The 24,305-nt window shown below is 39.4% G+C and overlaps 2 protein-coding genes across 10 annotated transcripts in view; one reads left to right on the forward strand and one right to left on the reverse strand.

Moving 5' to 3' along the window:
- Positions 1–5,673: 5,673 nt before the first annotated feature.
- Positions 5,674–15,750, forward strand: Suv39h2 (SUV39H2 histone lysine methyltransferase). The gene is made up of 3 exons (XM_034510926.2): positions 5,674–6,053; positions 8,338–8,483; positions 14,729–15,750. Exons 1-3 carry the CDS (start codon positions 5,810–5,812, stop codon positions 15,407–15,409), a joined length of 1,071 nt encoding a protein of 356 aa, XP_034366817.2. The 5' UTR covers positions 5,674–5,809; the 3' UTR covers positions 15,410–15,750.
- Dclre1c (DNA cross-link repair 1C) overlaps positions 15,048–24,305 on the reverse strand; it is a 36,088-nt gene continuing 26,830 nt past the window's right edge. For 7 of the 9 annotated variants that reach the window (XM_076939479.1, XM_076939476.1, XM_076939478.1 and 4 more), the window contains 2 exons: positions 18,028–18,131; positions 15,763–16,189 (listed from right to left, as the gene is read on the reverse strand). In XM_076939479.1, the coding sequence (XP_076795594.1) occupies positions 16,127–16,189; positions 18,028–18,131 (167 nt within the window). In that variant the 3' untranslated portion in view covers positions 15,763–16,126. Of the gene's footprint in view, positions 15,184–15,762; positions 16,190–18,027; positions 18,132–21,085; positions 24,071–24,305 lie in introns of those variants that run through there. The other 2 variants (XM_076939477.1, XM_034510924.2) reach the window with 2 other exon arrangements.

Below are 24,305 nucleotides of genomic sequence, written 5' to 3' on the forward strand. Positions count from 1 at the left end.
AGGACATGGTAGCACACGTCTGCAGTTGCAGCTGTTGGGATACTAAGTAGGCAGGATTGCCTTAGCCCAAGAGTCAGAGACCTATCTGGACAACATAATGAGAAAACCTCTTTCAAACAAGCTAACAAAACTATAACTCCATAGTAAGTTTCTAAGCTATACTGTCTATAACTTGTTCAAACTGTATGGATATGGTTTATTATTAAAAATGTTTATTGTGGAGATGGCAGTACCTTTTAGAAGTTCCTGAAGGTTCGGGAGGCAAAGGTAAATGTTTGCATAATTTTGTATCAAATTAGTAGTAAAGTGAATAGAAAGCATATCTTTAAAGAAGGAAACAACTTCAAACATAAATTCTTGACTAAGTACTTTGCTGTTTCATGTGTATAGTTACATGATATTGATTTCATCTAGTCTATGTCTAATTCTACATATATGACATCTAACCTCAGGGCTAGGGAAATGCCAGCTGAACTGGTTCAATTCCTAATATAAAACATTTGTGCTTTGGAAAGTATTTTAGGATTTTATTTTATGATTATTACTTTTAGTGTTTTAAAAGAAATTGGGGTTTGGTAAACCTGAGCTTATAGGTCAGATCTATCTTATACTTGTTTTCATAAGTAAAACTATATTAGGACATAGCTTTGGTCATGTGTTCTCTGTAGCTATATAACAGGGTGTGATCCACAAAGTTAAAATATTTACTGTAAAATAAGTTTGAAGGCCTATGAGATGGCTAAGTGTGGAAAAGCAACTGCTCTCAAGCTTGAAGATCTGATTTAGACCCCTGGAACCCATGGTGGAAGGAAAGAGCCAAATCTTTCAAGTTTTCCTGTGACTTTGCATACCCACATACTAAATAATAACAAATATAATAAGAATAGTCTGTTGACTCAAAGTAGATTATTTCTATAATAAAGTATATGAGGACTTATTTGAAATTTCCTTTCTTCCATAGTAATTTTATTTACATTTAGGTCAAACTATAATTCTACATGTGTGAGTGTGTGACCTCTGTGTGAAGACCAGAGGTTGAGTTGACCTCTGAAGATATTTTCCTTCATTAGTCTTTATGTTAATGAAGTGAAGTCTCTCAGTGACCCTGAAGCTCACTGACTGGCTTGACTGGCTGACCGATGAGCCCCCCAGGATCCTCCTGTTGAACAGTGGCTCTCAGTGTTGATATTATGGGTGTGTCTTAGTCACTGTTCTATTGTGAAGAGACACCATGACCAAAGCAACTCTTATTTAAAAAAAAAAAAAAAAAGCATTTAATTAGGTTGTGTGCTTACAGTTTCAGAAGTTAGTCCATTATCATGGTAGTTTTTAGGCAGACATGGTTCTGGAGAGGTAGCTGAGAGTTCTCCATCCAGATCGGAGGAGGGAGGCCAAGAGACAGAGAGAGGGAAAGAGAGAGGGAGAGGGAGACGAAGAGAGAGGGAGAAGGAGAGACTGGGCCTGAAATGGGCTTTGAAACCTCAAAACCCACCCCTAGTGACATTTCCTCCAGCAAGGCCACACCTCCTAATCCTTCTTTCTAATCCTTTCAAATAGTGCCACCACTCCTTTGTGACTAAGCATTCAAATGTATGAACCTATGAAGGCCATTCTTACTCAAACCACCACACAGCTGAGAGCCACTAAACTTGACTCTTTTTTAAACATGTGTGCTGAAGATCTGATCTTAGATCCTCATAACTGTATAGCAAGCACTTTACTTACTAAAGCCATATCCCCAGCCCAACAAATTATAATTCTGTCAGTGCATGGCACTATCTAAAGGATATAACCAAATATAGAAATAGGAGAACAACAAGTCCTGGGATCATAACCTAAGGTCTCTTTTACAGGGGTACAACTCCATCAATGAAGGCTCTACTTTTGTGACCCTCCAAAGGTCTGCTTCCTAAATATACATATTGAAAAGTGGGATTTTAACATGTGATTTAAGAGATAAGGGGATACAAGCATTCAATCGATATTTCATTACAGATTAACAGCTTTTACATATGAAAAAATTTCTTAAGTATTAAAAAGAAAATAAAAAGTTTATTTGGAAAAAAATCAGGTTACCTAAAATGACAGTGAGTGACCATGATAACATTTATACCTGTCTTAGTTAGGGTTTCTATTGCTGCAATGAAACCTCATGACCAAACAACTTGGGAAGGAAAGGGTTTATATGGCTTACACTTCCACATCACTGTTCATCATCAAGAGAAGTCAGGACAGGAACAAGGCAGGAGCCTAGAGGTAAGAGACTCGGAAGAGGCCATGGAGTGGTGTTGGTTATTGGCTTGCTCAGCCTGCTTTCTTATAGATGTAAGGATCACTAGCATGGGATAGCACCACTTACAAAGGGCTGGGCCCTCATCCATCAATCACATCATTGAGAAAACGCCCAACAGGCTTAGCTACAGCCTGATCTTATGGAGGCATTTTCTTAATTGAGGCTCCTCCCTGTCAAATGACTTTAGCTGGTGTCAAGTTACATAAAACTACTCAGTACAATATCCAACAAATACTACTCTTTATTTGCTTTAATTTATTCTTATCTCATGAGCCACGCCACAAGAAGCAATGCTGTGTAGAGAGTAATGTGATGTGTACTGTTTTTGTTTTCTAGTGGTGAAATAGATTTTAGAGTTTAAATTTCTCTGTGTTACATAGTCTCAATTATAAATAATTGGTGAGTTTTTGTTTTGTTTGGTTGAGACAGGATTTCTCTGTATGTAGTCCTGGCTGTCCTGAAACTTTCTCTGTAGACCACCTGTTTCTGTCTCCTAAGTGTTGAAGTTAAGGTATGCACCACAACTACCCAGCCACTTAGTGAATTTCAGACCAATATTCAGATTATCTTTTGAACCTACATTTTTGTCTACTTAATATTTTAAGTACATGATATGCTTATTTTAAATTCACACTCTTAATCTAGTGTGCATTGTACTCTATTTCTCAGAGAACATTCAAGTCGGAAGAGATAAGCTCCACAGTTGAGTGGAAATCATGTTTTCAGCGATGGTTATGAAAACTGAGAAGTATTCTAATCCATTCCTTCTATCCCAAAGAATGTGGTGCCCCTCCCCACTCCTCCAGCCACTTCTGATTTTCTTCTTCCAAATCAATCGATAGCCGGTGTTTACCAAGATCCTCAGGTTAGTCTCAGGACCCTTTACCACCTTAAAAATTCTTGTGACCAAGCAGTACGGCATTTCCCTGCAGTCCACGTTATTTAGGAAGCTGAGGCAAGAGGATCATTTGAATCCAGGAATTCAGAGACAGCCTGGAAAACTTGATGAGATCTTGTCCCTTAAAACAAAAGTATGTAAAATTGATAACCCAAAGAGGTTTTGTTTATGATATATATAACTTCTTAGTTAAAATTTTTTTTTCAAGTTAGACTAGTGAGATGGTTTAGCAGTTAAGAGCATTGACTGCTCTTTCAGAGGTCATGAGTTCAAATCCCAGCAATTGCATGGTGGCTCACAACCACCTGTAATGAGATCTGATGCCCTCTTATGGGGTGTCTGAAGACAGCTACAGTGTACTTACATATAATAAATAAATAAAAACCTTTGGGCCGGAGCATGCGGGGCTGGAGGGAGAGGGAGAAGAAAAAGGGAAAAAATTTTTAGATTTTAAAAATAATTTTAAAATGTAAAAAGTAATTGAACATGTTATTCATGGGAATAGCATCTTTATTAAAAAATAACTTTTGAAACAGAAGCTTTAGCAGGAAGTGTTTGGTATTGTGTGTTCTTTTTAAGCTTCTTAACATCTGGCTTAACCAGCAGACAGCTATGTTTTGATATATGCTTTCCTCTGTCAGAATATGATACAAGTTGTACGAGTTCTGGAAAATTACAGTAATCCATGGAAAACAAAAACAAAACCAAGGAGACCAAATGACAGGGCCTTCAAAATGCTTAGTGCCATTTAGTGAGGAGGACATGATCTGAGAGGTGTGTTTTATGCTAGTTAGTGTGTAAACATCACAGAACACTTGCAGAGCTGGTAACCATGTTGTCAGGAGACAAAGTTGTTACACATGCAAGGCTGTGGTTCTGTGCTTATGGGTTTCCTGAGGGGCTTCAGGCCCACTCTTCTACACTCTGAGAATAGAGAGTAGACACTGATGAATGTTGAAATGGCCCCGTCTACTCTATGCTCTGGAATTGGTAAGATAAACAAGGGAAACACTTCACTTATAAAATAATAATTTACATAAAAATATACAATGTTGTGACCAACCCAGAGCCTTGGATCTATCAGACAACTGCTATTCCACCAAGCTATCCTCCTGCCTCCAACGTTCCTTGCCAATTTTCTAAATGAAACTTATCAAGACCAAAAATATTTATAAGATTCTACCCTGACAAATTTTGACAAAAGCTTTTTAAAAAAAGAGCTAGAGAATGAAGCCAGACAGAATGCCTGGGAGGCCTCTGAAGAAGTAACATTTGAGTTAAATCTAGCCACGTGAAACAGAAGGAAGTGCCACATGAAAGGGCTGGGAGTGAGTCCTTTGATCTAGAACCTGATTTCCAGTTTCAAGTGTTTATTGAGGGAGGGGGGAGCTTTGGCTAGCACCAGTAATCCCAGCACACCAAAGTGGAAGCCAGAGGATCAGGACTTGAAAGTGGTTCTCATACAAAGCAAGTCTGAGGTATATGCTTCGCTTTATGTTTAAAACCTCCTTAGTTGGGTGGGAAGTGGCTGGAAGGTGAGTGGTGGAGTGGTCGGGCAGCTAGGCTTTTTTTTTTTTTTTTTTTTTTTTTTTGGCTGAGAAGTAATGGTGTGGGCAATGGAAATGAAGGGGAGACAGGCACTGACATGACTCACTTAGGGGATTACAGATGGTCTGTGTGTATAAGGGTTCCCCTTGCAAGTTTCTGATTCTCCCTTACAAGGGTGATCTGATTCTCCCCGAGTATATATGGCTAAAAGCTGCCCTCAGCTTAAGGCTGTTGTTAATGTTAGTAGTCTTTTTTTTTTTTTTTTTTTTTTTTTTGGTTTTTCGAGACAGGGTTTCTCTGTTTAGTCCTGGCTGTCCTGGAACTCACTCTGTAGACCAGGCTGGCCTCGAATTCAGAAATCTGCCTGTCTCTGCCTCCCAAGTGCTGGGATCAAAGGCGTGCGCCACCACCGCCCGGCAGTAGTCTTTATCTTAAGTGTACCTTGTAAGTTTGCTTTAACTAAGACTAGTTGGCAAGGTTGGGTTGAATTCTGACAATTGTCAGGCCCTTCCTCTGGGTCCAGCTGCTACATGGCCACATCGACTCATCAGAATTTCTTTGAGTGATTTAAGCAGTGATTTAAGCTTCTCTCCGGGTGAATTCAACACGGGTCACATTTTAAGATCCTGAGCCGTAGTGGTGTGGAGTGAAAGGAAAAGTAGTGGGGCTTGGTTGGGCTGAGGTGCTGAGAAACAGGAGTGGGAAAGAAGCTACCTGCGCACACTAACCCGCACAGCATATTTTGCGTTTTGTAGCGTGCACGTCAGGTCTTTGTGAAGAGACTCAAGGTACCGCATGGGGAATCCTGGCAAGCATCCTCTGAACTCAAAGCGAGTAAGGAGACAGTGAGGGGCGGGGCCGGTTGCCAAGGACCGGCTCCGCCCCCGCCCGCCCCCAACGTTCGGCGCAGGCGCCGTGGCTACCACGGCAGGGGTCGGCCTCCACTGACGTCAGCACACCTCGCTACTTACAGCCTCCCAGCTCCGGAGTCCCTTGCGGGCCGGGGCGGGGCGTGTGGCCAGCTGAGTTATTCAGGCTGACCGCGCCAGTTTGAATGAAAGCTCCGCAAGATGGCGGCGACCAGGGCCAAGGCACGGAGCGGTGAGGCTGGAGCGCGGTGTCACCGAGTTCCAGGTCCGCCCCGGAGGCCCAAGCCCAGGCTAACGGCGAGACGCCGCCGCGCGGACACCCTGACGGCGCGACGCTCGCGGCCGTCTGCGGGCGGGAGACGCGCCGGCACCAACCGAGCGAGGACCCAAGCTCCGCGGGCCGCCGTCTTTGGTGGCGAGTGTGCACGAGGTGCCTCATTCAAGGGTGAGCAGGAAAGCACACGCGCTGCCGCGGTAGCGGTCGCCACCTCCGAGGCGAGGGGTAGCGGGGCTGAGGTGCGGTGCTGGAGAAAGGGAACCCCTGGTGCCTGCGTTCGAGCGGGCCTGGCTGGGAAGCGTCTGCAGACACAGGCTCCTGGAAACTTTGGGGGGCCGGCTGGAACTTGCGGGTTATTTATGTGGATGCTGAAGCCGGGGCACGCAGTGCGCGTGCGTGCGCTCGAGTAGCGCGCCCTTTGAAAGTCTGGGTTGTGCAAAGCCTTCTGCAATGAAAAGGTTGTTCTCCAGCTCTTTCCTCCGCTCTACTCAGATGGTGACACTTTATTATTCCCGTAACTCCTTGAAGCGTGCTTCCTTGAAGCGTGGTGGGGATGGGGTGGTGGAATGATTTTTATAAGCGGGATTTTATAAAATAATCTGGACAATGAGGCGTTTTCCTCCCATAATTATAGGCTGTGGGATCTTGTAAACCAAGTGTTGGCATTTTTTTTTTTTAATATTCCGAGATGCTTAAAAATGTAGCATTTCTGTTGCGAGGGGAGGAGCGTTGTAATTACACATAACGCTTCATTATGACGTTTTCTTACGAATATATGTACGTTGATCCTATTCAACACGACCCTCCATTATAGGGTTGTAGTTTTGGATTCTCGGCTAGGGGTAAAAATTTAAAAAAAAAACAAAAAAAAAAAAAACCAGCAAACACCTTGGTTACTTAAACAAGAGGACTCTCCTTTGCAGATGATTAGCATAAGGAGGTTAGCACTAGACGAACCAGCCTGAAGATTTTTAGAAGCGATTTATGAACCGTTTTTACAGCTTTCTTGTGCCCCCCCCCCAACCTAAGCAAATCAATGAATGTATTTTGGCACATCTGAGAGAAAGTTTTTTTGCAAGTTCCAGAAATATGAGTTGTTTGCAGTGATTGCAGTTCTGAACCATCCTTAATGGTTTCTGACAATGACTGTCCTTACTTGGGGAGGATGAGGAAGGATTGTGGGAAAATTAGAGCAGTTATATTCTCCCTTCCTGGAAATTTACCTCAAAACGTTTTTGCCCACAGCTTTGAAGAACTACTGAGTTCCGCTTGATGAATTACAGATACATTTTTCTTTGGTCACTTCTGTTTTCAACAAACCTTACTTTTTTTCAGTGAATCTCATACACACAAAGATAGGGACCTTCCCAAAGTTGTATAGCTAGATGGTCCACCAATAGAGGACTTTTGATCACCTAGTATTCATCTTGATATTAGCCATGTAGTGAAGTTTGTTACATTTTTCTAGACATCAGTTGTGGAATCATATTTTTAAATTCAGGATGGACTACAGTTCATTTCTGGCCTCTGTGCCGGTATTGTTTAGTATGTCTGATTTCCAAGTCTGGCTTATGGACTATCTCTACCGTGTATTCTGTTTTGTAACTGCTGGCTTGAAAACTGTAGGAATGGGCATTACAAAGCTCACTGTGCTCGCCATTTAAGGTAGAACTCTCTGGTTTATGCATGTTGAAAATACATTTCACCATGCGCAAAATAAAGGAAGCCACAGTCTCTAGCCATTTTCCAAAATGGGAAAAATAGGATATGGATTTAACTGCAAAACTACATTTCTTTTTTTTTTGTTTTGTTTTTTTTGGTTTTTTTTTTTTTTTTTTTTTTTTTTTTTTTTTTTTTTTTTTTTTTTTTTTTTTTTTTTTTTTTTTTGGTTTTTTCGAGACAGGGTTTCTCTGTATAGCCCTGGCTGTCCTGGAGCTCACTCTGTAGACAAGGCTGGCCTCGAACTCAGAAATCCACCTGCCTCTGCCTCCCAAGTGCTGGGCCAGATTTAAATTCTTAATGTCTGGATTAAAAGAAGTGAAGTTACTTTTAAATTGTGACCATTTTAGAATATTTAGGTATATTTCTAACAATATGTCTTAGCTGTTTATTAGGAGAACAGTTATATTCTGTGTAGAATAAAATGGAACAGTAAAAAACAATTTACTTTTTACGTTCGCATTTATATGTAACTCTAAGAAACTTTAGATGTGAAATTTTTTAAGTAGTCAAGCAAGAATTAAGCATTGTGGATAAAAGTGGGCTAGATGTCCACCAGAAAGTAAACTGATTCACCAGAACTCGCTCTATCCCGTAACTTTTCCTTAAACACACATATGTAGCTTCTTGTATGCATTCCTAGATTATAAAATTGTCAGCTGAGAGGGTTTTAAGTTTTTGTTTCAGCCTAGTAGCTATTTTATTGGTAAAGAATTCTATTTTCTTATTGTAGCCTGGTGTGTGCCTTGCCTAGTTTCACTTGATACTCTCCAGGAATTATGTAGAAAAGAAAAGCTCACATGTAAATCGATTGGAATCACCAAAAGGAATCTAAACAATTATGAGGTGGAGTACTTGTGTGACTACAAGGTAGCAAAGGTAAGGCCATGTCCAGCCCCCGGCAGAGACCTGCCCACACTGAAGTGTCTCGTGTTTCTCAATGTAAAAAGGGTCTTCCAAATAAGCACAGCTCTTCTTGTTTAAGGTTGTAAATCATAGACTTCTGGTCATCGGTTTGGTCAACGCTGAGGGGAATCTGAAGCGTCAAATGCCCTTGCATTAGAATATTTAGGGTGTTTATATCCTTCTGCATCCAACTCTTGACTGTTTCCATATGGATTATCAGAGCAAATGTGTCATGTCAGTTGGCTTGTCCTGTTGTTCCTGGATCATGTTTCTGGCATCACTGGAAGGAACCCAGGTTTTAAGCCAACTGTACAAATTATTGAGTACCCTCCAGGAGCAGCAGCATGTGTATCCTGCCATCCTGTCAGACTTGGTGTGCTATAGGTTGTGGTGTGATAGAATGGACTGATTTGCATGGTCATTTCAAGCCATTGTTTCATAGTTTACAATGTGAGCAAATGAGTTCTTCTAAGAAGCTATTTTATCTAAACCCTATAATTATATTTTCCATAATCCATTTACTTGTAGCCTTCTTCTGAGAACTGGCCATTAATATTAGTTCTTGCATATAAATAATCAAGAGTTCTATTTAAATTATGTGATTTTTTTTTCCATCTCTGCTGAGCACTTCACTTAAGTTTGTTTCTTCTGTTGAAATGCTGTTTTCTGTGGTAGCATTGCCTTCCCCAGCACAGCTCATGTGGTAGTATCTCTCCCTACACCCTCAGCATCCTGCTCCTGAAAGAGCCTAGCTGTGTGCCATTGTGGTTTACAAGCCCTAGACTGAGCAGTCCAGCTGAGATTATCATCTGATCATATGTATTAATGCCATTAAAATATACTTCTAAGCTGTGCCTGCTGGACCTGGTGGTCCTGGATTCCCATCTACTGTCGAAGCTAAAATAGGCTCACAGGTTCAAGTCCATCTTGGGCAACTTAGACTCCTTAAAACTCGTTTTTAAAGGAAACTGCAGCTTAGTGTCAGAGCTCGGCAAGCATAAAGCCCCAATAATGCCCTCAGTCCACATACACACAAATTACCCAGCAAAACCCCAAATTTACCTGTTCTCATATTGCTTATTTCTACATGACAGAAACTTTCCCTGTCACGGTTCCTCTTATTTGTGTCTGGTTTTCTCAGTATTGGTTACTATTTTGGATTTCTTCTCTTCCCTTACTTTCTCACATTCAGCTGAAGGCTCCCCTGCCTTCTGTGAGTGTAAGCCTGTAACAATCAGCTCACCTCTATAGCTACTTATCTCTGTCTTCAGTCTCTCAAAGATGTCACCATTTTTCTCACTGTCTACTTCTCAGGGCCTTGCCTAAAACTGTGGTTTCTGTTTATTTAATTTAGACAAGGGCTTTCTATTTAGTCCCAGGTTGGCCTTGAACTCACAGCCATCATGCTCTAGCCTCTTCAGTGCTGGGGTTATTTGCATGATGTATATTTCCAGCAGAGTGTCTTTTTTTTTTTTTTTTTTTTTTTTGGTTTTTCGAGATAGGGTTTCTCTGTGTAGCCCTGGCTGTCCTGGAACTCACTCTGTAGACCAGGCTGGCCTCGAACTCAGAAATCCGTCTGCCTCTGCCTCCCAAGTGCTGGGATTAAAGGCGTGCGCCACCACTATCTGGCCTGAAATAATGTTTTAAGGCTCATTTCTCCGGTAATGTAAGATCATACTTCTTCCCTTTCTGTTGCCAGATATTTATCATGGGACAGACAAATTTGAGTTGTTTGCATCTGGGAGCTGTTACAAACAATGCTGTTACGATGTTCATATGCAAGCTTCTGTACAGATGTTTTCATTTCTCTTGGAGTGGAATTGCTAGGTCCTATCTTAAAACTATCTTAGTTTTGTTGAACTCTTTTGGGAACTGCCAACCTTTTCCAGAGCTTTGCACCCTTATACTCCACACCAGCAGGGTATGAGCTTTAGTTTCTCTGTAGCTTATTGTTATGAGAAGTTCATCTCATTGTGGCCATTAGTTACATTTTTCTGGAGGTTAATGATGTTCAACATCTTTTTATCATTACTGGATATTTGTATCTGTTGTGGTGAACTAGTTATTCAGATCCTTTCCTCATTCTAAAAATACTTTTCATATATTTATATTGTGTGCGTGCGTACTTCTGTGAGCACGTGGAAGCTATAGGAGACCTTATCTTAGCCTTATTTCTCTAGGACAGGATCTCTCACTGAGCCAGATGCATTCCATTTAGGTTGTGTTGACTGGCCATTAGGTTCCTCTCTGCCCTTCCAAACCTAGAGTCACAGTATGGAGGGTTCAGAGGACAACTTTGATTTGGTTCTCTCCTTGCACCATGTGGGGACTGGAGATCAAACTCGGGTTGTCAGGCCTGGAGTAGCTGTGTCTTTGCCTGCTAAGACATCTTCCTGCTCTGACTTTTTTTTTTTTTATGACATTGTATTGCCCAGGCTGGAACTTGTGAGCTCAAATAATCCCACACCTTTATCTCTGGAATAGCTGTGAACCACTACACCCTACTGAAGAAGAATTTGGGATTGTTGTGTGTTTCTGGGAATGGAACCCCAGGGCCTTGGATATGTTGGGCAATCATTCTACTAAGATGTTACCGAGCCCCAACAACCAGACTAAGAATAGCTTTGTTATACATTGAGGGTTGAACCTCTGTGTAGGCAGCAGGGAAATTTGCAACAATTTGCAAGCAAAGCATAATAAAGCAGTAAGTGGTTCTGTGAATTTTTTGTTTTTATAAAATAAACCTTATGCTTCCCTCATGAAGGACAGATTGGAGAATTACCAGTTTGGAAGCAGGGAAACAATCCAGAAGATTAGTATGATAATCCAGATAAGAACTGAGAGCCAAAAGTAACTAATCTTTTGTAATAGAGATAGGTAGAAAGAAGCCCATCTCTAATGAAACTTGATGATGGAGTAGATTAGAGAGAAGTAATTAAGATAGCCTACCTGCTTTTCAGCTTGTGTCCGTAGGTAGATAAGGGTCACCTTGATGAATGATACAGAAAGGGTCTGTTTAGGAAAAGCAGGTGAATTCCTGAGCATTGGATGGGCATCAGGAGGCTATTGACTTATATGAGGAGCAGGTAAAGTTTGGGAATCATCAGCATATAATTATATCATCAATGAGGTGAGAAGGTTGCCCAGGAACCTTCTGGTTTTTCAGAGCTGGCATTTCAGTAACCTGGAGTTACCCAAAGAGTTGCCTGTATGGCATATGGCTTTATAGAATGTCTCTGAGTCTCAAAAAGAGAAACAAGTATCTAATACAAAAAGGGACCAAGGCGCCATGGCCATAAAGAAAGTAGCAAAAGAAAAAAAAAAAAAAAAAAACCACAGAGAAAGTCATACATTGCCCTAAGGAATGTATCTGAGGACAGAAGACTTGAGTTGGCTTGGTAGATTGTAAAGCAGAGCTAAGGGCACGTGTATTTAAGCTTCCCATGGACCATTAAAAATTGTAATATTGGAGTGGCCAACAGTAAAGTTCAGCCAAGGGCCTAGGGTTGTCCACAATTACTCATTGGCATAGCATTGTCATTTTAATATTCTCATCTTAAAACTAGACACACCCATCTCTTAACTCTGGTTTCTTTCTTTCTTTCTTTTTTCTTTTTTCTTTTTTTTTTTTATGCTTCCTTACAAGCCATAGGTTTTGCTTTTATCTCGCCTACTATGTTCCATTTCTAAAAATAACCTGTCAGTCTTTGACAATATAGTTTTTTTCTACTTTCTTTCCTCTGTACTTTTTAAAAATTATGTGACTTACACAGATTTCCTTCTTTCTGTTTTAATAGTATAGTTATTTTTTGGCATTTAATATTGAAATGGAAGCACTGATGTTTATTTCACATACTGCCTTTTCTCACAAAGGAATTTTACACCTTGTAGTTCATCAGACCTCCTAGGTCAGATAAAAGCCAAAAAGCTTTTTAGCTTTTATTTGGAGTTGTAGGATACTGAATTAATTAAATTTGCCATATAGGTCAATGGTTTTTAATAAAGTAATCTTATTTTTCAAAGATAGGAATCTCTTTTTTTAGATTTTAAAAACAAAATATGCTTATAAAATAAGACTACAAACCAGAGATAAAAAAAATTTCCAAACTTTGTCAAAATCAATTCTGTTTACTTATGCTTATCAATTCTGTATAAGTATAAATAAATATATTTACTGTACAGAAATTGAGTAGTTACCAATGTGATAATATTTAAGCCTTGGTCATTTTAAATACAAGTGCCTTATCCAAGATTAGCCAGTTGAGGAAATCATCTGGGCACCTCAGTGGTGTTTTAAGTTTCATTCAGGAGGTGACTTCATTATGAACTTGTTGCCAGCACTTGGCTTCTATTGTTTTCTACAGTAAAAGGACCAGTGTTTCATTGCCGCCTTCTGGGGTCCAAAGTCAAAATCAAGAATTATGGGGAATAGATGAGTTCAGACAGTGCCAGTTGGCTCTCATATCTACTTCAGTGTAAGTAGATCTGGTACCAACAGTTCCAAATTATCATTACCTGACCAGAGGAAGAAACTGGGCCTTAGTGAGGCTCAGTTTGACACACTTTGCTGTATGTCTAGGCTTTCTGTTTGTCCTCTCTGGAATGACCATACATACATACTTATGTAAATATAATGTGTACACTACATAGCCTCACATCATAAACACATTTTAACAGAAAAAAAAACTCAATATATTATAAACAGTTTCCAAAATGAAACTGAGTTTTTCAGTTTATAAGAATTACTGATGGATGAGTAGGACATAATAAACATTAAGGTATTGATAATGAAGACAAAATAAGTTCACTTGTGAATGTGCAACTATCTATCTATCTATCTATCTATCTATCTATCTATCTATCTATCTATTATTTCATATGCACTGGTATTTTGCCTGCATGTATGCTGAGTGAGGGTGTCAGATCCGCTGGAACTGGAGTTACAGACAGTTGTGAGCTGCCATGTGGGTGCTAGGAATTGAGCCTGAGTTCTCTGGAAGAGCAGCCAGGTCTTAACTGCAGAACCATCTCTCCAGCCCCCTATGCAACTATTTTTGAACCCAGTTTGGACCTTAGCAATATGCCAAACACCGTAGGGCATTCCTTGTGAAGTCATGGGTTACGGTGGGGTTATAAGTCAGTGCAAGTGCTTGACTGGCATGTGTCAGGCCGGATTTAAGCTCTAGTACTATGTGTGTGCTGAGCAGGGGTGGGGAGTAATTAAAAGTAAAATAACTATTGTGTCTATCCCTGCTTTATAGTAAAGGTTATTGAAATTTTCATAGGCAAAGTTATTGCAATAAGTAATAAGTTTTTTAAATATCCACAAGTTCAGAAAATAGCTGCCAGCTGGATGGCTTAGTGGGTAGAGACCCTTTCCTCCAAGGTGGTCAACCTTAATCCTTGAGACCCACTGGTGAAAGTAGAGAACTACATGTTGTCATCAGCCTATACTTGTGTACCAAGGTACACAAGCACCCACACAAGTATATACACAGAAATAGGTGTCATGTTAAAAAAAAATTTAAAATAGCAAGTGATGTTCAGTCACTCCGATGTTTATTTCATGTGCATTGGTGTTTTGCCTGTATGTATGTCTATACACTGCAATGCACATTTCTTGGTAACCACATACATGGTAGTAATTGGTTTCAGTAATTGATTCAGTATCTATAAAATATTTCAACAGTCATTTTTAAAGGGAAGGATAGTCGTTCCCCCCTCATCTACTTTCTTGAATTCAGTGCAATATTTATACACAAAGTTTGTCATTTGATAGTAGCCACATTTCAAGTTCTCATTGGCTACTTGTGGCTAGCAGTGACTTACCAGCTTCTCTTTAGAACATCTAAGGGATGCTTGGCCATGGCTCTGAGAATATAAGCTTCCATACCTTTAGAGAATGCATGCAGCTACACTAATCATATGATCTACTAGCCTCATGTTTGCTCAGGGACCCCCTGTTTCCATGATCAAGGTAAATATTGTTTGACCTAGTACTATCTGGTAAAACAGTCATACGTGTCAGTGCCTCTATCTTTCCCTGGATAGGACTGGCCTGTTGTCAGGTGGTGTTACAGTCACATAACATACAAACGTTGTTTTGTATGACTCATCTTTTTCTCTTAGAGGCTTGTGACTCTATGCAGTTTGAATTAAGAGAAGTGCCATTAAAGAGACTGTCATAATCTGATTTGTGTTTTCTTTTCTATTTTAAGGGTGTGGAATATTATCTTGTAAAATGGAAAGGATGGCCAGACTCTACAAATACCTGGGAGCCCTTGAGAAACCTCAGGTGTCCACTGCTCCTGCAGCAGTTCTCTGATGACAAGAGTACTTACTTATCTCAGGAAAAGAAACGCAAGGCCATCACTTCAAAAGACAGTAAGAAATCCTTGCGACCTGCAGTTGCCGAGTACATTGTACAGAAAGCTAAGCAAAGAATAGCTCTGCAGAGATGGCAAGATTATCTCAACAGAAGAAAGAACCACAAAGGGATGATATTTGTTGAAAATACTGTTGACTTGGAGGGCCCACCTTCAGACTTCTTCTACATTAACGAATACAGGCCAGCTCCTGGGATCAGCTTAAAGAGTGAAGCTACCTTTGGATGCTCGTGTACAGACTGCTTCTTTGAGAAGTGTTGTCCGGCTGAAGCTGGAGTTGTTTTGGCCTATAATAAGAACCAACAAATTAAAATCCAACCAGGCACTCCCATCTACGAATGCAACTCAAGGTGCCGATGTGGACCCGATTGTCCCAATAGGATTGTACAGAAAGGCACACAATACTCACTGTGCATCTTTAGAACTAGCAATGGCTGTGGCTGGGGTGTAAAAACCCTCGTGAAGATTAAAAGAATGAGTTTTGTCATGGAATACGTTGGAGAGGTACATTAAATTCATCCTATGCATATGAGCTTTATACTTTCTAACTTACTAATGTAAATACTTGATATATTTTGATGTCATTTGTAGATATGTAGAAATTCATTTTGGGGTTTAGGAGAAAGGTTCATTGTCATAATTAGCAACAAGAATTCTATGATTGGAGGTCACCACATCACAAGGAGCTGTATTAAAGGGTCGCAGCACTAGGAAGGGCGAGAGCCAGTGCTTTGGAGCATACTGAGAGAGCACATACTGTTGTAAAGGTAGTCTCCATTCATCTCTGTCCTGTAGAGTACAGGTGGATAGCTTCTTGCACAGCCTGACTGTAATGAAGTACCATGTTTCAACTTACCGCAAATTACACTTTTAATCTCTTAGCCTATCACTTTCCCTCATTTTTAATACTTTTTCCTATATATCTTTTATTTAACTATTTAAATAAAAAATAGATAAATAATATAAGATAGATTAAAAAACAAACTTGAGTTTCTTTTTAAATGTCTGTATCAGTGTTAATAGCTTAATGCTTCCTTGGTTCCACTTTGGAGTCTAGAAGTTGGAGAGATCCTGTCATAAAAGGAGAACATTGTAAAGCTATAGTTGTCCTGTTTTGTTGTTTTGTTTCTCTTTAGGTGATCACAAGTGAAGAGGCTGAGAGACGGGGACAGTTCTATGACAACAAAGGGATCACCTACCTTTTTGATCTGGACTATGAGTCTGATGAGTTCACAGTGGATGCAGCTCGATACGGAAATGTCTCTCATTTTGTGAATCACAGTGTAAGGACCACTTAGAGATACGACGGTTCAAATTAGTGCTGTTGGCATGATCTTTTTCCTTAACTGAAGGACAATCACTTTACACAGCCATTCACAGTATTTTAGTACAAGGGCTTCTGTTAAATCATGAGACTATTGCTGTAATATGAACATACGTGACAACTACTATGTTCCATAACAGTCTTTGTATCCCAGTTCATTTAAACCTTCCAGTAACTTTATAGATAAATAGATAACTTCATAGCAGAAGAAGGAGATTAATCAACAAGGAGTTAAATAAAATGTTTTAAGGATATTTACAAAGTTAACAAAGTTATCTTAACGAAGTTAATACAAAAATTTTTAAGTTTAGTGTAGTTCTTCACCTCACCCGCATTTCCTTTCCACAGTTTCGCTTGCCTAGTTAGCTGTGGTCCAGAAATACCCAGTGGAGATTTTTAGAAATAATTCATTTTAAGTTTTAAGTTGTTTGCTCTTCTGATTAGGAGTTGAAGTCTCCTGCTGTAGACATGATCCATCCCTAGTGTATCTATGCTACCTGACAGTCACTTAGCAAGCCTCTGGATTATCAGGCCAACCATCATATGTTTCATGTGTTCAAGTATCCCTGTTTTACTCAGGAATTGCCCAGAAGCACAAGATTAGTAATGATAGCAATTTGGATTTGCCAAAGTGTTTCCTTTAAGCCTCAAGGTGAAAGTACAATAAGATATTTTCATAGAGACACCACTCACATAACTTTAAATGATTCAGTTTTTGTTAGTAGTTAATCTTTTACTGTGTCTGAAGTACAGTTAACTTACTATAAGTATATATGTATAGAACAAAACCCTAGCATAGATGGGGTTTGGTACTCTGGACAGTTTTAGGCATCTCCTGAGAGTCTTGGACAGTCCTCCCATAGATACAGCTTAAAAGTAACAGGGTTGGTTTTTTTGTTTGTTTGATTGATTAAATTTGAATGTTATTATGTTAACATTTTAAAGTAAAATTTAAGGATTTCTAAACCATTCAAGCATTTGGGGTTATTTTCCTAAACTATAAATTAATATTCTTTAACTTTTAGTTGATATTTGAAAATCGTCAGTCTTTTGAAAGATTGTGTGTGTGTGTACACGTGTAGAGTGTATAATTAGTGTAATTATCTTAAAATTGGCACAGTAGAACTCAAATTTTATATTGCATAGTTTCATCATTCAAGTACCAGGCAATAAGACCAGGAGGTTGGTACTATGGTCATTTTATATCTACATGACAGATAGTGAAATATAGCTTAGAGGCTATGTCACAAAGCTGACCTTAGAAGATGTAGCCAAGTTAAACTGTCTGGTAGATTGCTTACCAAAAGTTGTGTGTGAATCACAGTGAAATGTGAAAGAGCTTACCAAAAGTTGTGTGTGAATCACAGTGAAATGTGAAAGAGCATCCGGACTCCCTCTTTGGTTGTGTGGTTTGTTTAAATGCTTGTTTTAAATAATTTCTTCTTAATGATAAATTTGAGATTTAGCCATTCTTCTGTATCCCAGGAGCTCCTGCAGATATCTACATTCTTACAAGTTCCTTATGTTAAATTTGAGACATCATAGCCCACATATCCTCTTTCACACTTTAATTCATCTGTAGATTACTTCTTCTAATGCCTGATAGAATATAACGTTATATTGTATTGTTTAGGACCAAGGACACAAACACTCAGTCTGTACATGGTCAGGACTCTGCTGTGATTTTCTTTTCAATAAATATTTTTATAATCTATAGTTAGTTGACTCTGCAACTGGTTGAGTCCAGATGTGGGACCCTATAAATATAGAAGGCCAGCTCTGCTGCCCAACACAGACATCATCCTACCTGGTATGACTCGTTAGATCTTCTTGCATGTTGAGGCCCACACTGCCCGGCTTGGGGGCCACTGTGTCCCACCCGAGCTGCTGCTCCGGTCTGCGGGTCAGGGTCTAGCAATAGAGAGAGTGGGGATGAAGAGGAAGAGATTCGAAGAATGGAGACAAGACAGAGGGTCTGATCAAGTCTCAAGTCTCCTTTATTGAAGGGAAGTCCAGGGTATTTATACGCTTTGCCATGTGCCTTGCAGGTGTGGATACCGAGTGCACCTTACAGCTGGGGGCACTAAACAGCAAAACAAGATATGTGGGATAAACAAGATATTTATCAGAGTGTGCTCAGCTGTTGTAGGCTGTTGAAAACAAGTCTCTTGTCAGGGTATATGGCTTGAGATGGCTGCAAAGATGATAGCCGCTTTTTGCTACGAGTCGGCTCCCAACACTTGCATATGTATAGTTTAGTGTTACTGAAATACTGAACAATTTCAAATAAAAGTTTAAATAATGAAATTATGCAGTATAAAATTTGAGTTCTATAGTCCTGGTTTTATTTTAAAATAATTACTCTATTCAGGTGGTGGTGGTGGTGGTGGCCGTGACAAGCCTTTAATCCCAGCACTTGGGAGGCAGAGGCAGGTGGATCTGAGACCAACCTGGCCTCAACAGAATGAGTTCCAGGATAGCACAAGGGGTACACAGAGAAACCCTGTCTCCAAAAACAAAAGTTACTCTTAATTATTTAAAGTATACACACACACACACACACACACACACACACACACACACACACACACACACACACACACACACCCCTCCCTTATTGAAATAGTTACAAGTGAAATGCCCATGTTATAAATGGAAATTGGGTTAAAATTCTCCAGGAAAAAAAAGCTGAGACAAAATCTCATTAATTGTGGAAGTGACATATTGGATATCTGACTTCTTGTCTTTTTGTTCTTGTATGGATGATTAAGATCTACAAATACCTGAAAACTATACTTTGAGTGGTGCATACAGTTTGCAGGACAACTTAAAATGGTCCTGTGTACAGTTAGCAGTTGTATAGTATATAGAAGGTACCTTCCTAGCAGTTTTACTTGAACAGGTTTTATTGTTCTTTTTTTTAGTGTGACCCAAATCTTCAGGTGTTTAGTGTTTTCATCGATAACCTTGATACTCGGCTGCCCAGGATAGCATTGTTCTCTACAAGAACCATAAAGGCTGGAGAAGAGCTGACTTTTGATTATCAAATGAAAGGTAAGGTTTTTAAGAATGATCTTACTAGTGTTGGTTTCAGTACAACAAGGCAGGCAAGGCTTTGTATCGTGGACCAAACTAACATTGAAGATGGAAGAAGTCATTAGGGAGGAGGATCAACAAAGCCAATTATGTGTGGAGATGATGAACCACACTGCTGTACTCGTTGAAATATCTTTTTAAAAACGAAACAAATTGTGGGAGGAAGACTTAGTCATCTCACTTAAGGCCTAAGTGCATCCGACAACTAAAGCTAGCACTCCATCTTTCTCCCAAGTCTTCACAGCCTGACTTTTCTCAGGACTTCCATTTTGGAAGCTTGACTTATCACAACACTAATAAAAATAGAGACTACAGTTTTTGAACTTTTTACTAATATATATATATATATATATATATATATATATATATATAATATATATATATATATATTGACAGAATTAGAAGTATGATTTCAATCACATATGAATTCTGTTCTTTCTTGAATCTTGCTTTTTAAAGTGCTTAATTCTTTTGGCTATATTGTGATTGCATATATCTTCTATGAACAATGTGCTTTATCTGCTGTTACTACTTCACTCCACTGTGCTCTTAGTGATGTGTAAAAAGAATGCTTGTGCATTAGACTTTCTCAGTAAATATCATGGCAGGTATTCTTACTAGCGTATACCATCTTTCAAGATAGCTCAGAACAAAATGTCTCAGGTTATTCACAAAAGTACAAAACTATTTCCTTGGGAGTTAACCAATGCCTTGAGAAAGGCAATCATACATACATTCACTATGTAGCCCTGGCTGTCCTGGAACTCTGTAGACCAGGCTGGCCTCAGAACCAGAGATCCACCTGCCTCTACCTCCACAAGTGTTGAGATTCAAGGCGTGTGCCATCATGCCCAACTAAAGTGTCTTTTTTAAGGTAAAGATTTGTGTGTGCATGTGAATGCGGGTACCATGGAGGGCAGAATCTGGAGTTTCAGGCTAGGAGGTGCCTGACTTGAATGCTAGGAGTGAACTCTGGTCCTCTAAAAGACCACGGGCTACTTTTTACCTGCCGAGCCATCTTCCAGCCCCTGTTCTCAAATATCTGTTTCTCTTCCTCTATTTTCAGGTTCTGGAGAATTACCTTCAGACTCTATTGACCACAGTCCCGCCAAAAAAAGGGTCAGAACCCAGTGTAAATGTGGAGCTGAGACTTGCAGAGGCTACCTCAACTGAATTTCAGGAAATGGAGCTTATGATGTGTGGGTTTTGTTTTGTTTTTCTTCTAACAACTGAAAAAGTATTTGGGACTCCTTTCTATTATCTATTACCTATACATTGTATTATATGATGTTACTGTACAATTCATGGCTCAAAATATATGCCAAGTCTATTATGTATAAATTATCATTGGCTTACTTGAGAGGTCAGAATAGACTATTGTTCCTTTTAGTGCTTGAAAAGTGAGACAACAACAGTTATTATGGAACATTTTACCTTGACTCAAACAGATAATTCAATTTAGGCAAATGTATAAATTTTATTTTTTTACTATATTGTTTTTGTTTGATACTCTCTGAGACAAGTGACACTGAATTTTTTACTATATTTTCTACTTTTAAATTAAAACATTGGTATCTTAATGATATATTTCAAGTGTAAAAAATGTGAAAGATTTACTTTCAGCTTGATCTTATTTTGAAGTAATAGATACCATTACAAAGGTTGTATGTCTGAACCTTAAATTCTTAAAAGTTTTTTTTTTTTTTTTAGTCACATAAAAGAAAAGTCTCTAATCACCTTCTCTAGAAGTCTATAGTGGCTGGCCATTGTGCTTCTTTGAACAGCTAGAACAGTGAGTGCCAGGCAGACTGAAGGAGTGCAGAGTGAGCCACTTAGCATATGTGAGGTCCACACTGAGTGTCTCATCTGAACAGGACAGTGAGATCCCCGAGGGGCACAGGCCCCTGATGGCAGTATAATTCAGATCACAAACTGTCACTTCCAGGCAAGTTTTAATTACTATCCACTAAATTTAAATACTTTTGTATTTTGTGCATGCCCTTGAAAAACAAGCTATATTTGAACAGATACTTGTTTTATACAAGAATTTTTTTAGATAGGATAAAACTTAGCTTGGCCAGAATTGTGTCTGATTGAGCTTTTATTAACTTCTGGGGACTAGCTGGGATTTTTCCCCTGTGTGGTAAAACCCAATAAAGAAAAAACTTCCTTTCATCTTTCTGGGTTTAGGAGTTCTAATCATGGTGTCCACTATGAAGACAAAAACAAAATACAGCAAATAATCCTAAGATTTTCCTAAGCTCACTGCTCCAGGCTTTAATAGACTGTGATAAGCTAAAGTAAAATGAACTGAATTCAAGAACTCAGCATTTCCTTTATCTTCCTAACTCTTAACCTGTTTTGTGAGAAGCTACAGTATTATTCAGAATATTGCCTTCATGGGACTATTTGTTCAGTGTTTACATGTTTGGGGACTCTTAGTATGTCTGCTACCCAAAAATTTCAAAATGTGTCAAGAAAAAATAATAATTTTAAATGGCATTTCTTTTGTTTTTTCTTTGAGAATCTTAAAAGCATTACAGGTCTGTTTTTCTCCCCCCACCACAACCCCCATGGCCAAGCTCACTTTGAATAATTCTCAGGTTTAAAGATTAAAAAAACAAAAGCAAAACAGTGTTTGGCTGTCTAGATGTTTGGTCTAATTTACTGTTTAGGTTAAAAGGAAACCTAGGAGGGCAAGAAGGAAAAGACTGTGTTTAATAAATGTGTGGCTTTGGTTTGTCCTTACTAATAGAAATTTAATGGGCCCTTACGATTTTGTGGGGGGTGGGTAAGCCTTTAGACAGTGTGTTGTAGCTCAGGTTAGCCATGAATTTGCTGTGCAGCTGAGTAGTATCTTGAACTGTTCAATCTTTCTGCCTCTACCTCCCAATGCTGGGATTACAGGCATGTGCCACCATGCCCAGCTTGAGATTTTTACCTTTAAACAAATAGAAATTTCATTCCCAGTTCCACACATGCAATGGACTTTGCTTCCCTTCACGATTCCATTACTCTTTCTGCCTCTCAACATTCCCCCATTGCTGTCCCGCCGTAGTCCTCATGTGAGCTATTTATACAGGTGTGTGTGTGTGTGCGTGCGTGTGTTTGCTGTTGTCATAAAAGTGATGGATTCAGCTGTAGCTTGATTCCTCAAGTCACATGTCCTAAGTGTGTAGTGTCTTCAGCAACACAGTTCTTGGAAATAATCATGACAGGAACTTAAGAGAAGAGACTGGAACCATGGAAGAGTGCTGCTTACTCGCTTGCCGCCAGACTCATGCTCAGCTATGTTTTCTTAGACAGCCCAGGCCCATCTGCCCAGGAATGGTACTGCTCCAGTGAGCTACACCCTGCTACATCAGTTAATTAATTAGCAATTAAGAAAACCCCCACAGACATGCCACAGGCCAATTTGATGGAGCCAGCTCCTCAAATGTTACTTTTTCCAGGTGACCCCAAGTTTGTCAAGTTGTATGATAAGGTATATACAATCATTTCACATTTGACTCTTCTCTGAAGTAAAAGAGGCTAGCCTTTAGGATTCTGTGTGTATCTTGGTATAACCTGTGTGCCTTAGTTTCATGCCTACCTCAGAGTATGGTCTCACAGATTAAAGCTTTATAAAGTGTTTTTTGTTGTTTTTAATCACAGAATAAACACCATATGTAGAGATTTCCTGTTCTGTACTCAAATCCTAAGCTGCTGATCAGGTATATTGATCTAAATCTACTCTATTCTTAGCTCTTGACCTCTTCCAGTCAGTGTCCACACCAGACTTAAGACCTAAAACGTGAACATTAGAACTATAAAATGTTAGAAATGCATTCAGAACAATGTTTACAGGCATGTTTGGAATACTTACCTTGAATCATGAAATAGCCTATTAAAACTAAGCTATAAAACTGAGCCACTGAGTGTGGCTCAGTTCGAAGTTTTGAGTATTAGTGAATATACACAAGTGCAGAGTTTTAAGTACATATATTCTAAGTCCTGTCACCCAGTAGGTTGGGTCCAATAATTCCGGATCTAATTGTTGTGTAGCAGTTATGATCTGTGACATTCAGTTTAATTGTCAAATTGTAAGACTTCTTTTAAACTTATGTGTTGTGCCTACATCCTTTCCCTTGATTTGTAAAATGTCATCATGCTTATGAAAATGTTTATAAAGCTTTATTAGTCCATAGACATCAATACAAAAGCACTGTACTTTAAGGCAGTTTAACAGTTCACAGAACTTGTATGTTAAACATTTAAGTATTTTCCTTCATATTCTAACTGTTATAGTTTCAATGGTATCATTGCATTGGGAACAGTTTTATTTCCTGAAACAAGCTCTTGCTACATTGCCCAGGCTTGACCTCCAACTCAAGTCCCTCTAGTCTCAGCTTCTAGAATACAGCCTTGCCTAGCCTACTAGTAGCTTTTTAAGATTTTTGTTTTTCATGTAGTCTGTCTGTTTGTATGCACACCATACCTGTGCATGGATCTCCTGGAATGGACTTACAGAATTCTGAGCCACCATGTGGGTGTAGGGAACCAAGCCTGGTCCTCCACAAACCAACAAGTGCTCTAAACTGCCTAGCCATCTCTCCAGCCCTGCCCCCAGGTCTTTATTTGGTCCTGGTTTTCCCCCCTGTTCTCAGTTTACTATAATAGATCCCACCTTTATTCTTCTGGACGGCTTGTAGTGATTCAAGATACTGTCTGTCTTGGTGGAGGAATGGTCCTTGTATACTTGGAAGAGATGTATTCTGTGAAGTAAAATACTCCAGCTTATCAGATTCAATTGCTGGTGGTTGTCAGTTCTTACTGATTTCCCGTGTGTGCACTGGCTCTCTAAGAGAAGCATATAAAGTGTTTTATATCTGTATTATTTGGTCTTTTTTTGTGGAGGACAGTACTGGGGACTGAACCTAGGGCTACATTCTAGGCAGGAACCTTACCATTATATCTTCTTGGTGAGTTGGACATTTTGTCAGGGATAGT

The sequence above is a fragment of the Arvicanthis niloticus genome, chromosome 8 (assembly GCF_011762505.2).
Source record: "Arvicanthis niloticus isolate mArvNil1 chromosome 8, mArvNil1.pat.X, whole genome shotgun sequence".
In the NCBI taxonomy this organism is placed as follows: domain Eukaryota; kingdom Metazoa; phylum Chordata; class Mammalia; order Rodentia; family Muridae; genus Arvicanthis; species Arvicanthis niloticus.